This window comes from Acipenser ruthenus, chromosome 23, assembly GCF_902713425.1.
Source record: "Acipenser ruthenus chromosome 23, fAciRut3.2 maternal haplotype, whole genome shotgun sequence".
NCBI lineage: Eukaryota > Metazoa > Chordata > Actinopteri > Acipenseriformes > Acipenseridae > Acipenser > Acipenser ruthenus.
This window is the reverse complement of record NC_081211.1, coordinates 19,847,184-19,862,887: the sequence shown is the minus strand read 5'-3', so window position 1 is coordinate 19,862,887 and position 15,704 is coordinate 19,847,184. Positions and strand designations below refer to the sequence as shown.

At 36.8% G+C, this 15,704-nt stretch overlaps 1 protein-coding gene across 2 annotated transcripts; it reads left to right on the top strand.

The window, feature by feature from the left end:
- The first annotated feature begins 3,748 nt into the window (after nt 1-3,748).
- On the top strand, nt 3,749-15,593 carry LOC117431436 (hyaluronan-mediated motility receptor-like). Of its 2 annotated transcripts, none has more exons than XM_058996770.1 (22): nt 3,749-3,990; nt 4,625-4,726; nt 5,021-5,094; nt 5,258-5,338; nt 5,723-5,911; nt 6,268-6,354; nt 6,563-6,674; nt 7,039-7,104; nt 7,213-7,286; nt 7,642-7,728; nt 7,822-7,922; nt 8,180-8,266; nt 8,553-8,736; nt 9,102-9,245; nt 9,486-9,679; nt 9,983-10,099; nt 10,497-10,649; nt 11,009-11,158; nt 11,574-11,676; nt 11,952-12,128; nt 14,519-14,655; nt 14,787-15,593. In XM_058996770.1, the coding sequence occupies exons 1-22, from the start codon at nt 3,945-3,947 to the stop codon at nt 14,809-14,811; spliced, it is 2,490 nt and encodes an 829-aa protein (XP_058852753.1). In that variant the 5' UTR covers nt 3,749-3,944; the 3' UTR covers nt 14,812-15,593. The 2 variants fall into 2 exon arrangements, with proteins under 2 accessions (XP_058852753.1, XP_058852752.1); XM_058996769.1 differs by having other exon boundaries at nt 10,491-10,649.
- Nucleotides 15,594-15,704: the final 111 nt, after the last annotated feature.

The following is a 15,704-nucleotide window of genomic DNA, read 5'->3' as shown; positions in this document are numbered from 1 at the left end:
CTACTGTGTTCTAAGACCTGTTTTTGACTGAATGACTTTGTTCTACTCTTGCCGTGTAAACTCGCAGTATACAGTACTGTGCAAAAGTTTTAGGCAGGTGTGAAAAAATGCTGTAAAGTAAGAATGCTTTCAAAAATAGACATGTTAATAGATTATATTTATCAGTTAACTAAATGCAAAGTGAGTGAACAGAAGAAAAATCTAAATCAAATCCATATTTGGTGTGACCACCCTTTGCCTTCAAAACAGCATCAATTCTTCTAGGTACACTTGCACAAAGTCAGGGATTTTGTAGGCATATAGTCAGGTGTATGATTAAACAGTTATACCAAACAGGTGCTAATGATCATCAATTCAATATGTAGGTTGAAACACAATCATTAACTGAAACAGAAACAGCTGTGTAGGAGGAATAAAACTGGGTGAGGAACAGCCAAACTCAGCTAACAAGGTGAGGTTGCTGAAGACAGTTTACTGTCAAAAGTCATACACCATGGCAAGACTGAGCACAGCAACAAGACACAAGGTAGTTATACTGCATCAGCAAGGTCTCTCCCAGGCAGAAATTTCAAGGCAGACAGGGGTTTCCAGATGTGCTGTCCAAGCTCTTTTGAAGAAGCACAAAGAAACGGGCAACGTTTAGGACCGTAGACGCAGTGGTCGGCCAAGGAAACTTACTGCAGCAGATGAAAGACACATCATGCTTACTTCCCTTCACAATCGGAAGATGTCCAGCAGTGCCATCAGCTCAAAATTGGCAGAAAACAGTGGGACCCTGGTACACCCATCTACTGTCCGGAGAAGTCTGGTCAGAAGTGGCCTTCATGGAAGACTTGCGGCCAAAAAGCCATACCTCCGACGTGGAAACAAGGCCAAGCGACTCAACTATGCACGAAAACACAGGAACTGGGGTGCAGAAAAATGGCAGCAGGTGCTCTGGACTGATGAGTCAAAATTTGAAATATTTGGCTGTAGCAGAAGGCAGTTTGTTCGCCGAAGGGCTGGAGAGCGGTACACAAATGAGTGTCTGCAGGCAACAGTGAAGCATGGTGGAGGTTCCTTGCAAGTTTGGGGCTGCATTTCTGCAAATGGAGTTGGGGATTTGGTCAGAATTAATGGTCTCCTCAATGCTGAGAAGTACAGGCAGATACTTATCCATCATGCAATACCATCAGGGAGGCATCTGATTGGCCCCAAATTTATTCTGCAGCATGACAACGACCCCAAACATACAGCGAAAGTCATTAAGAACGATCTTCAGCATAAAGAAGAACAAGGAGTCCTGGAAGTGATGGTATGGCCCCCACAGAGCCCTGATCTCAACATCATCGAGTCTGTCTGGGATTACATGAAGAGAGAGAAGCAACTGAGGCTGCCTAACTCCACAGAAGAACTGTGGTTAGTTCTCCAAGATGTTTGGGCCAACCTACCTGCCGAGTTCCTTCAAAAACTGTGTGCAAGTGTACCTAGAAGAATTGATGCTGTTTTGAAGGCAAAGGGTGGTCACACCAAATATTGATTTGATGTAGATTTTTCTTCTGTTCACTCACTTTGCATTTTGTTAATTGATAAATATAAACTATTAAAATGTCTATTTTTGAAAGCATTCTTACTTTACAGCATTTTTTCACACCTGCCTAAAACTTTTGCACAGTACTGTATATTTCTACAGTTGCTAAAGAAAATAAATGGATTTTAATGTATTCTCATTTGGAATTAAAATAGGGTTAAATATCCATAAAATTAGGCAGCGCTCCTATAATGCCGAAACATACAAGTACATGTTAGCAACGTGTTCCAAGTACACGGCTTCGATGGTAAGCATAACTTGCAAGTTTCATGTGTCAACACCTCCCATCATTTTAATAGAACCAGTTGGAAAAATTATATTGCCCAAGGACAGTACATACCATTTTGTTACAGGGTAACAGGTACAATAAGAGAAGGTTTTATCTCTTCCTGTATCTTTTAGAAATAAACCTTTTTTTTTTGCCTGCCTTTCACGTCCTGCTTTTTAGATTTGCATTTAATCTGAAGAGTTCCTGTAAGGTATCCCTGAAATGTAAAATGCATGGCCTGTCCGTATGCATACCAACAGTAGTTTAAGCTAACATTAGAATGTTGTCTGTCTCGTTTTACCTATTTAACTAATTTTATACTGTAGTGCCCTCTAGTGGAACTCGCTAACAGTGTACCAATAAACCTTACTTTGCCACAGCTGCTATAACAAAATATAACAAAAAACTGAACCCAGTTGTGAACTGGTCCACAGTAACTGCTCCTCTGTCATTAAATCAGTTCTTCACATTGCCTGAAATGACATTCCCAGCAACTGAAGTGGGAATTGGAAATAATATTGACTGGTTTTCAAGAACCCAGCAGGTATACAAAAAGGTACATACACATAGCAATTACATGAATATAGGAGTGCAAATAACAATTCTGAATCCTGACTTGAATCCTGAAGGCGGCAATGAGATATTTACAATGGCAGACATTTAATACAACTTCAACAGGGTTCTGTTTTCAGAAATGAACTTGTCTATTTCCACATTTATTGTCTCCATGTTTATGGAATCCTCTGTAAGCCCACTTGTTCAGTTTTGCTAATTTAAAGGTAATTTATGCATCCATTAAAAAAAAAAAAAAGTTCAGTATGCTGTTTAGCATTATAAGATGTGATCAATATTAAAAACATGATATTGTTTAAGATAGTACTCACATTCATTTGAGAAATATGATTTTAAAATGAGCATTCATGTACTGGAAATATTAAAAACCAGACCTGCACTGCAACATTTTAAGTGTCAATAGAAGCTAGAAGTTGTATCTTGTTGCACAATTAAAATGTTGGTCTATTTTTATGTATCGGTTGATGTTTATTTCAATATTGTAAAACTAAAATGCGCATAAACAAAAACCTTGTGAATTATTGTTGCTGCTTAAGTATAGATATTAAATTACAAAAACAGCAAAGGTCAATATTAGCTCAACAGTTTTTTGTTGATATTGACTCATGGGGTTGGGTTGTTGTCTGTGACTATGAGAACATTTCAAATGAGTGATGATGTAAGAGATCCTGTGCTAGTTTAAGACACTGCATTTTTGTTAAGGTAATTGTCTGAATAAAAGTCTGTCTGCTTCAAGCTGTAACTGTCCCACAATACATCTACACTACAGTCTAATGTAGTGGTGTCTTTAGCCTCCTATCATATTTATAAGAAATCAGACTGCTGTCAGTCCACTTTATTTACATTCCCATTATGAATGTTTAAATCCAGACACTACAACTTTAACTGTAATACGTTATAATGTGCTTTGCTCCATATTTGTAGATGTTTATCACTGTTTCCTAATTAATAACCGATTAACTGTGTCATTCCTGCCCACAGTGGAAATTACATACTAGTCCAGATGTAGCCAGAGCCATTTCCTCATAACATAAAGATAACTAAACTTACACACAGATACACGATACATACGTCCCGTGTGCTATTTCTCCTTTTTGTGTTCAATACAATAATATTAACTAACTATTCTGATAGAAAAAAAATAATCTAATTGCCAGAGCAGAATCTGCTTGACACCAACATCCTGTCTGCAATACAAAAAAAAAGTATGTTTTGATTTGTTGAGAATATTAAGCAAGGTTTTATACGCGCCCTCCCATTGGCTATAAGGTTTACCCGTCTACTAAATCGACTACAATTGGTTAGATTAGACCTTTCCATTTTTATCATGCTCTCCAATTGGTTGAATGAAACAATTTTGAAGTCAAAGTTCCGGCTGCACAGTTTGAATTTTGTGGTGTTTAAAAGAGTGTGGATTTATTTCGTTAGAAGGAGGAGGTGTTGTTCGTCTGGATTACTAGAGTCCACAATATTTTTCTGGAAGATAAGAGGACATTTAAAATTAATTAAATATAAAGTCGAAGAGTTTTCAGCATGTCTTTTCCTAGGGCTCCACTAAAGAGATTTAACGAACACGTTAGTAAGTAAAAAAATCTGACATTCTTTATGAAAGCTGTGGGAAGTATAATAATAAAAATAAAAACGTACCTATTAAATAATATTGATCCATTCGTAAGCAGATCTGTATTACTATTGAACTTGGTTTTTGAGAAAGAAAATCGTCGTTTTTTATGACGAGCGACACAATTGTATCAAAATGCTTAAAACTATAGGGAATTACGATATGATAGAATATTACAATTTAAATGGGTGATATCGCAGACTTTCCTTATAGGCATAATGATTATCATTGAAAATGAACTCTTAACTCTTGCAGTGGCTGTGTGTCTGGTTGTAGTCATTGTCTCTGCTTTACGACTAAATAATAACTCAAGCGCGAACTGCAGTAAAAAGTAATAATAGCTTTATACATTTTAGAGACGAACGCAAATTCTTTATTTGTGGTAGTGTGCTGTAGCCACTCGTGTAACGTGCAGTATCCTGGCCATAGGCCACTGTTTGTTTACGTGGTTTTGGTTCTAGTCTGTATACTCACCTTGACTAACTGGAATTAGAGGATCGTCTATGTTTTCTGTTTGTTGCTGTAATTTCCAGGTTTTGCTAAGTGAATAGTTCAGAAGATGTATTGCACTGAACTCTTACTCTGATTACAGGCTGCGCTCCTGCACCTGGAAGCTATGACGTTAAAATTACAGACGCTGGCTCAAAAGGTCCAGTGTCCTTTGAAAAGTCTGATCGGTTTAGAAAGAAGAAAGGTGAGTTGACTCTGAATCGTACCGAAGTTGGTACACATCCATTTGATGCTGGACATATCATTGTGCACCAGTTTATTCAATAAGGGACATAAAATGAACAATGTAGTTTTACATGTAGTCTAGAGGTTAAAACTATTGGAATGATGGGGAATAAACCATTTACAAATTGTTACCATTTCCCTTAACTGTTCTGAGGCGTTCTCCAGCCCTAGCTGGCCTAACAGATTTTTCTTCTATTTTTCTTCTTATTATTTATGATTAAATCCACCTGTTGACATTTCTTTCTTTTTCTAGTTTCAGATGCTGATATGGAAAACGAGATGCTATCGCCAGCAAGCATCCGCAGGACCCTGTCCAATGGAAACCTAGTAAGTAATGTGTTTTTTTGTTTTGTTTTGTTTTTTTGGGTTTTTTTTTTACCATTCATATTTGATGTTGGTAAACTTGTTTTAAAAATAATGGCATTCCTGTGGGAAAAGTACAACCTGAACTTTTTATGCGATTTCATTATTTGAAAATGGTTCTGTTTAGGTAACTCGGTCAAGCCAAAACGGAGAAAAGGATACAGTCATTTTTAAAGAGTTGAAACGTCAAAAAGCGCTGGAGAGGGAGGTATGTCAATTTATGATTTTTTTTGTATAATGAAAAAGCAAATGATCTCTGTGAATGACTATGCCGACATTATAATATGCAGCCCTTTAGGTTACAAATGTTGTATGCTGTCCTTATTTTTCTGAAATGCTTTCAAGTAGCTCTGTTTTATTTTAACAAATGGGTCGCATGTCAGGATTTGAAGTTATGTAAACACTTCAGCACCTGAGTCCGTTTAAAATTACTGTTTATAGGGCTGCCCATTCATTGTGTTTAATGCATGTTACAGCTAATTGCCTGATGTGGGGATCTCATTTCTATACCAATACTTCTGCATGTGATGTCAGAATCCTACACTTTGACAGTCATTCACCTGACTGTCTGTAACCTGCGTTTCCTTTGCAGGTTCGTTTGCTGATTCAGCAGCGAGGAGATCAAGACAAGAAGATTCAGGCATCAGAAGAGGAATTAAGAAAGGTGGAGGCAAAGTTGGTGGTAGCTGTGCGAGAGAAAACTGGTCTTGCTGCCAGCATTGCTTCACTTGAGAGGCAACTTGGAGATTTGAAGAGAGCAAATGATCTTCTGAAAACTAAGGTAGAGTAGCTGTTGAAGCATATCTGGGTAAGAACTGAGGAATGATTTTAAGAACGCTTTACAGGGGGGAAAAAAAGAAATAAATGCTTCGCTAAAACTGCATCTAGTTTTACGTGGATATTAAAATAGGAAAAGGCCTTACCCTAGTGAGCGGATACACAGTATTTCATAACTTTTAAACTAAAATGCAAAACCTTAAGAATAAACCAGGGAGAATTCTCTCGTGAGTTCTTGCCCATTTTATTAATTCATAGTTCCCTTTTTATCTTGTGTATTATTATTATTATTATTATTATTATTATTATTATTATTATTATTATTATTATTAAATCTATTACACCTTCCTAACTAAACAGTTTTCCGAGGATGGCACAAACAAGAAATTGAATGGAATCTTATTGGAATTATCGGAAGCAAAGAATAAGGAGGATGCAAAAGCTAAGGTGAGAATTTGTTCATCCGAACAGGCCAGTTACTGTTGCAGAATATCAACAGATTATATTTCTGCAACATACAAGCTCTGTAATGTATTGTGTGCCATTTCATTAAGTACTTGTCATAAGTATTTTTAATGAATGAATTTACCCTATTGTTTAATATGCTAAATAATTAAGAAATGTTGTCTGACAGTGTACATATTTTAAATAACAGGAGCTCAGCTATCTGCAGATCACCTTTGAAGGTCAACTCAAGATCCTGCAAGCTGATTTGGATGCCTCCAAAGCTGAGCTGGCTGCAATGCAAGACAGGAACAAGTCCCTGGGTAAGCTTTTAAAAATCAAGTATGGAATAAAGGAAACTGGTTTAGTTCTGTAATGCACTAAATTAAGCATCTCAGCATATTTTGACTGAAGTAGGAAGCAACAATGAATGAGTCTTCACCCAAACACTGATAACCTTTTTGAAATGTGAATGTAATGGTATGCAATGTTAGTGGATGTTGATGGAGGTGAAAGTATATCATTGTATGTTCTTAATGACAAATAAGCAGCTTTGTTTTATCTGCAAATAAGGAGTTAAAACTAGCTTGTTGAATAGTCTTCCACTACGTTTTTTCTCTTCGTGTAAGTATTGTGTTATTGACAGCAAACACAATCCTTACCTTAAACTTTATTTTGTTCTTTCAGAGGAGTTGCAGCAGCAGACCACATCACAAAATGAAGAACTTGAAAATGAAGTTGATGAATTGCAATGTAAGAATTTGAGTAGTTTCAGCTTTACCACTCCTACAGTATTAGATATCCCATAAACGTAATAACCACGTATTTGCATTGCTAAATCCCATATGATTTGTGTTTCAGCCCTGATACAGGAGTCACGTGAAGAGTACAAGGTGTTGCAGGGCCAGCTGGATGCTGCGAATGCAAACTTTCAGGTATGTCTACAGATTTGTAGATGCTGTTAAATCTGGCATTTACTGTTTATATGAAGGGTCTTGGATTGTCCTGCCTGCTCCAAGTTGCTGATCAGGTTGTGGACCCACACCCAATACACACCGCTTCTTAGTTTTGGTGGGTGAACAGAGGTGATTCCTCAGCGAATGGGTTGAGGGGTGTGAACAGAGCACTTGTTATACTTTTGATCTGTGTACATAATTTAAAATACAAATGACCCTCTGAACATGCAACAGATTGCAGTTTTGCATTTTCTAGTTTGCCAGTGTTGTGACATTTTATTGCTACTTGTATAACCAAAGTTTTTTTGTTTTGTTTTTTTACCTTCTATTCCAGAACCTGCATTTGGAATTTATATCCAAGGAAAAGGAGTACGAGACTCAAGTTAAACTGATGTCGGCTGAAGCAGAGGAAAAGCACAGGGTGCCCAACTTTTTAAATTTATAGTTGTCACCTGTAATTTGTTTGTGTTGACATGCCTTGTTTTCTCAACATATCTATATTGTTGCATTTTAGGAAATGTCTGCAACACAAGAACAATCTGAGAAGCAACTTGTTGAAGCTCGGAACCATTTAAAGCTGTTGATTGATAAAGTGGAACATCTTCAAAAACACCTGTAGGTGGTTCATTTGTTTTAAAGTGTTTTTGGGAAACATGGATGTTTTAGCTTTGAAATGGTTCAATTTGACTTTGTATTCATAATTGTAGATGAATATTCAGACCTGTAATCTGGACATTGTACCAAGTAATACTATTATAAACTTGATATACTAAGGGCTGCATACTTCTGGTTATTGCAAAATGATACCCAGGTCAAAAGCACAGATGTATTTTTAAAGATTACAGTGTTTGTATATAATTGTTTCATTTTAGATCTACAGCAGAACAAGACAAAGAGAAGTTGGTGCTGGCACAAACTGAAAGTGAAAAAAAGCTGTCTGACTGCTTGACAGAACTAAGGTAAACCATTCAATTTTTGTCACTATTCACGTACCAAGTCCACAAACTCTAAATGAACTGTTGGCAAACAGGACCTTATTGTGTTAGTTTGGCTATGTATTAACAAATAAACAATGACATTAGTAAAGGTAGTAATGAGCCATTACAGATAAAATAAATCCTGAGTGGAAGCAAATATTCAGAGAACACATTTAATGATATGCTCCCCTGGGTCAAAAGCTATTAAGTTGTTGTGTGGGCAACAGTAAAATTGACAACCTACTTTTTTTTTTTTTGTGCTCTCCAGCCAATTACATGGACAGATGGAGAAGTGTAAACAAGATCTGAGTGAGTTGGAAGGCAGACTGGGGGAGAAAGAAAAGGAAGTCGTAACCCTGAAGGACCACCTTAAGAACAAAGAGGAGGAACTGAGCCAACAGATCAGATACTTGAACGACAAATACCAGCAGCTTGAAGAAGAGAAAGGTAAGGTGGTGGCATAAGCCATATCGTTGTGTGATGTCTTAATTGATTCATACACGGTCAGACTAAATTGTAGTTGTACATTGCTAGTGCCTGCTTACCACTGATATTTTTTTTTGAAGAGAAAGCACATTTGAGGAGTAAAGCAATTGTACAGTATCAAACTAGCAAACAATTTGATTGTGTCCCAGAGCAGTTGGGTTATTCTGGGTAGTTTTTTATTTTGCTGTTCTTTCAAGAGACCTATATCTTACTTGTCTAAAACTTGACGTTATTTTTTTTAGTTAGTCCTTATTTACACTACATGCCTTCTTGCATTCAGTTCAATTCTCCCTAACTGTCATTGGATAACCCAAATGCTATTGTAGGTAAGCTGGAAGAAGAAAGTAAAAGGAGAGAAGCGGGCTTAACTTCAGAATTGAACTCCCTGAAGGAAAATATAAATGAGAAGGATAAAGGACACCAAAAGCTTCAAGAAGCACATGTAGAACTCGCTGAAGTCATTAACAGGGAGAAGGTAAGGGTACAAATTATTGTTCCGAACTTGCTGTGTTTAGAAGCATATAAGGAGCAGATGTCTTGCAATAAATAAAATTGATAGAGTTTTTTTTTTTTTTTTTTTGCTTATGCTTTGTAAGACACTTTAAACAGAAGAAACGTATTGTAGCAAATCTCTTGTTTTAAAACAAATCCCTGTGTTGATTTTTAGTATAACATTGAACAATATCTGTGCTAACGCTCTGTGCATGATTCCTAGGAGCTGTTGGTGAAGCTGCAGGAGGAGACGCTGGACGAGCGCCTCCAGCTAGAGGGAGAGCTGGAGGAGGCGCTGGAAGAGCTCAACCAGCTTGAGATGAAGGAGCTGCAGGCAGTGGAAATGATTCGCCACCTGGAGGAAGAGAATAAGCAAAGAGACCAAGAGATCCTTCAGCTGCAAGCCCAATTAAATGGGTAATGCATGTTTCAATTGTGAATAGTGCTGCAACGAAGAACTTTATTGGTTCAGTGCATCTGATGCATTTCTGGAAGTATGTCAACTTTATTTAGTACTTTGTGTTGGGGGATTTTTAGAAATGTGTAGTGTGCATTGAGGAACCAGTGCAATTTTTTTTCTACATAGTAATGGGTTGGCGAAAAGGAAAGTGCACAGATTATCTGTAATGGTTATCCAAATTGGAATGTCCTGCTTTTGTATTGTAGAAATTGTATATTATTGATGTGTTAAATTGCACTGCAATCATCTGTGTTTTTTAGAAAGAATGAAGAGTTGGAGAGGATGAACAAGACTCTCAACACAGATGTTACTAAACTGAAAGAAGAGCATAGCAGTTCATTAAGGAAGATTGGAGAGATGGCAACAGAGTTTGAAAGGTAAACATTCCTTTATGATTCAGTAAACTGATGTTCACCAACACATCTAAAAATGTGTTCCTGTTTTTTCTTCTGTTTTGAAAATGAAGAGAAGAAAAAAATCTTAGACAGAATTGACGTCAAATAGACTTTAGCGAAGCTCTGTATTCAAAAATAGGTGCACTGATTACACTTGCCTCGGATGACCCTATTTTTGCTAAGCATTGGTTGCGTGAATTGCTTTACAATGAACTGCATCAGCTATGTTTCAAAACTTTTGGATCTGGGTGTGTGGTGGTTGAGTGGAATACAGTGATTGTGTTCTATACTGCTTCTGTCTGACCTTTTTGAATGCTTTAGTTCAGCTCGTGAGATTTAACCCTCATAAAATATTTCCTACATATTTCCCTAGCAACAGAGTGTCGATGGCTGAAGAGATTGAGTGCCTTACAACAAAAAATGCAGCACTTCAAGAGGAGATCATCCAGGTCAGACAACAGTTTGCTGAAGAGCAAAAACAACTTGCAGAAACACAGCAGTCCAAAGAAAAAGCAAAGGAGGAATATGCCAGGTACTGAATTCATTAGAAGTGTGTGTGTGTGTGTGTGTTTGTTTTTTTTCCCCCCACTTTCCATTCAAGCCGTCGGGCCTGTCTGGGTAAACTAAAACATACTTTTATAGACCATCGGCTCTTGGGTTAATTTTGTGAAGTGTGGTGCATTATAGTTTAATCTTGCTCTCTAGTATAAAGTGGTTTTCTATATCCATATACTAAATGCAATTAATAGTTGTCACTGACATTTGTATAGGACTACCTGTCTAACAACTGACTCAATTTTTGTGGCTTTCATCGGCAGGTGTGTATTACTGCACATAACTGAGTTGTCACTTTATTTAAAGTAACATACTGTTTTTTTTTTTTTTCTGTAGGATGTTGTTGGATGCCCAGACAAAACTTGCCCAGAAAGAATCTGAGTTAAGAAAAACAGAAGAATCTTACACTGTGGAATTAACCAAACTTCAGGACAGGATAGAAAGTAGAGAGTACCAGGAGCAGCTGAAAAAGAGTGAATGTCAAAGGTATATGATTGGCAGAGTAATATATTTTATGGCATACATCTACAGTTACAACAAGTCTTATCAGTGTATTTTCTGTAAAGACCTGATAGACCTCTTGTTTGTTTGTCTACATTTATTACAAATGTTCTTTACTGCATTTATGACTGAAAGCTGCATGAGTGATTAAGTAGTTGTACCAGTATCTCTTAAGGGGCATATTTAGAAACATGAACGTTTAGTGCTCCAATATGAGTGCTCCATTAGCTTGACAAACTTTAAGTGAACACAGTTATGTGAATGGGGTTGTTGGGTTAGTAAGTCGTACAGAATGCCAGCACAGCCCTGAGTGTAGAATTATAGGTGATCAACTTGTGTTGTGCTGTACATATACTGTAAATACATGGCAGAAACTAAAGGCTGTGTGTGTGCTTTCCAGCAAACACGTTGTGGATGAAGTTGAACTCTTAGAACGAAAAACTGAAGTAGAGAAATGGAGAACGCTGTATGAAGAATTATACAGCAAAGTCAAGCCTTTCCAGGTGAGTGGATAACTCTAGCAAACATTCAGCAATTCCCTTTTGAGCAAACTACAGAATCCTATAACTATATTCTTTTTCTAATCAGTCACAGCAGTAAACCTTGTATTCAGGGATGGCATAATGTTTGTTAATTTTGTTTCTTGCATGTTTTGCAACAGATTGTTTAAATCTGTTTCCATGTCAATAAAACAATATGCTTCAGGTTGAGTTAAAATAATTTGCTGATTTAAACACATTTAAGTGGGCTAATGTGCAATTTCTGTATTTTATTTTAGCAACAACTCGATGCATATGAGGCAGAGAAAAATGCCCTTCTGAATGAACACGGAGCTGCTCAGGTGGAACTGAATAATCTTAGCGATGCTTATGCTAAACTGCTGGGCCATCAGAACCATAAACAGAAAATCAAACATGTTGTGAAACTGAAAGAACAAAACCACATTCTGAAACAGGTATGGGGCTTTATGTACTGGTTTATTTTATGTATGTCATTAGTGCAGGGTAAGAAGTTAACTTTAAGGCCATAGTGAGGATTTGCTACCTGCATGGAAAGTAGGTAGCAAAATGGTCTTATTTGGTACTTACCTACTCTTAAATAGACTGAATATCCAAAACTGTCACATAGTAGGCCTACATTTAAATCAAAGTATTTATTGAAACCACCTTGTGCTCAACTAAGTAATGGAACTAATGCAATTCATTGTCAATGTTTTATCCTTAATTTCTCCAAGAATGCAACCATATGTCATGTAAGCATTTGATATGCCGTCAGTACGGTATGCCATGTTTCATTGGTGCAAATTAAGTGGTACAAAATGATCCTTATATGTCTTCAGTTGTTGACTTGATTTCATACACACCTATAAAGACAGTGATTTAAAAAAAAAAAAATAAAAAAAAAAAAAAAAAAAAATGCCGCATTATCGTCGAGTCCTGCATTGTATGACCTTTAGAAATTATAAAGTTACACCTACAACTGAGCTGCTTTGAAAAGGAAAGAATTCCAGCACGGTACTGCTACATTTAAGATTCATGCAACGTGTTACTAACTGGTTTGTTCATAAATATGTATGCTCGCACCCTGCCTTTTCACTGCATTTTTAAATGCTGTACAATTTTGAACTAAGCAGTAATAACAGAATAAGGGATCTCAACCCAAGATGGACGCTGGGTTTGTTTTATTAAATAGTGACATTAGTTTGCTATGTGTGTAAGTTCTAGTTTGACGATGCAACATATATAATATGAACATTTTGTGTTAAAGCGCACATTTCACTAGTTACAGGATGCAAGGTAGTGATAATCTATTATAAAAAGAAAACGGATACATGAATGCACCTCAAGATTGTATTTCTCTTATTCGTACTGATAAAACAAGGAAGCCATTACTTGGATCATGGTAACGTTATAGCTAGCTTATTTGCTCCCTTTTTTTTCTTAGTCAGAATTTTGATAAAGTAATAATTATCTATCTTGTGTGTTCATTTCTAGCGTGGGTAAAACCAGGTTTAACATTATAACAAAACTGGAGCAGTCGTTCTCCATGACCGATTAAATTAGCATTTTATAGACGCTGAATAAACTTAATATCCTGTTAGGTCATTACTTGTTATCTTAAAATTGTAATGTTTAACAGTTATTTAATTTTACTTTTGGTCTATAAAATAAACTTCATACCTTGAAATTGTGTCCACATTGTTCTGGTACTGTAGGTGTTTGTACTCCACTGTCCAATACGATTTGCATTGTGGGCCTTGCGTGTATCTACATGGGGCGGTAAAAAACTGTCATCTACAAATCGGGAAGCTTAGCAATGGTTTCCCGCTTTATGAAGGTACTAATGTACATGTTTTAAAAAAAAAAAAACTAAAGACCCTTTCACAATAGGAGGCTGTGTGGTAAAGGAGGCTGTGTGGTCCAGTGGTTAAAGAAAAGGGCTTGTAACCAGGAGGTCCCCGGTTCAAATCCCACCTCAGCCACTGACTCATTGTGTGACCCTGAGCAAGTCACTTAACCTTCTTGTGCTCCGTCTTTCGGGTGAGACGTAATTGTAAGTGACTCTGCAGCTGATGCATAGTTCACACACCCTAGTCTCTGTAAATCGCCTTGGATAAAGGCATCTGCTAAATAAATAATAAACACTGGCACTTCTACCCGGGTCACAATCCCATGTAGCGTGAAACCATGTACCTGGGTCGCAGCGACCCACCTCGGGATGTGGGTTGACATGCTTTGACCCAGGTTGAGCGAGACAAAATGCATGACGGATGTTCGTGAGCTGAAGCAATAACAAACAGGGTTTTGTTTAACTTTTGTAATTGTCTGTTTATGCTTTTTAAAAAAAAAAAAAAATTGGGTACAATAATTCCTGCAAATTGTAATCTTTTTAAATAAAGGTAGCCGGCACAAATATTGTTTGACAGTGGACCGTGCTGTCATCGGTTTATTGTGAAAACCCTGATTTATGTATAATTAGCAGTCTTGCTGGAGCTGAACCAGACCTTAATTTTGTACAAACTAAGACCGTGGTCTAAGTTGGTGGAATGTTGCAAATGAGCTTGTGTACACTTTAACCGTTATTGGACCAACTTAGGTGTCAAATAGAAATGTAGAATTAAATACTGAAAAGTGTACGAACACGACAGAGTCTAAAATGTTTGTGTAAACTTATTTATGTAGCTTAAAATATTGCAACACTAGAAGCATACCAGTACAGTTAGAACATGATATTTTTAGCGTTGTACCACAAATTAACAACACCTTTTTTTTGGTAAATCCTTGAGTTTGGAAAGTTACTGGACATTGATGCTTTTTGTTTTCCCGTTTTGTCTCCTGTGCATAGGAAGTCGCAAAACTGCAGGGTCTGTTATCCAAGAATTTAAAGGAACAGCCGGTCCAGCCTGGTAGAAGGTTTGATCCATCTAAAGCATTTAAGCATGGTGGCAAGGAGAATGCTTGGCCGGAAAGCCCTCTTGGAAGGTAGACTTTCTTAAACTCATGTATTCTATTGTAGCACATGTACCCTTAAATTAGAAGTGTTTGTGTTTCTCCCGCTACCGCAAATGTCTGCAACTCAAGTGATTTTTATTTCCTTGCTCTCTGTCTTCTAGGAAACCTCCGATGACTCTCCAGTAATGTGTACCTGCTTGATGAAGAGGCGTAAACGAAGCTGTTGTCCTTGTTTTGAACAATCATCAATATTTGTACTACTTCAAGGGAAGCAAGAAACGGAAATATGTAAAATAAACTATAATGGGGTGCTAGCTTCTTTAGGGTTTTTAACTTGGATTGGTTAGGTTTAATTATTTTTTCTGTCTTTTTCTGACGGGGTTTCCTATCCTTAGCCTTCTCTAAAATGCTATTGTTTGGCTGTAAAACTTAATTGTGTAAGAGAACTGTTACACTGTCACACTTTTTAGTTTGTACTACTTTTATAAACATGACTGCCAGTTTACTTCAAGTTATATTTTAGATTAGAAGACATGGATATGTAATATCTTAAATTGTATTTATCAAGTTACATTGTTCGTACACAACCTCATTTACTGTTGTAGAGACTGTTCAGGAATAAGTCACTATATCCTTTAATATGCGTGCATATGGCTACCGTAGTGGCGATATGTCTTTTTGGATTCAGGCCATGTTAATGGTGGAAACCTACATTGAATGGTATCTTCATATTTGGTCCACAGCTCTGTTCTACATTCTAATTTTTATAGTGGGCATAATTTGTTATAGCCTCATCTCTGCTGACAATTTCACATTCACTGTATTTAATAATAACTTACCTTTTACCTACTACGGCTGCCGTATATATTTATGGGACTTATTTGTTTGAAATGATCCACATCCACGCACTTCAAAGGACATTTATTGATTTCAAATTCTTCAATCTAAATAAACATGTTTCTAACATACATTTTGTTAAATTATATTTCTTAATGCATCTAAATTGCATTGGACTGGATTTATTTAATTTTAAATGTGCTTTTTAGTTTTAGTCAACAATAGTATATCTGTACATTATA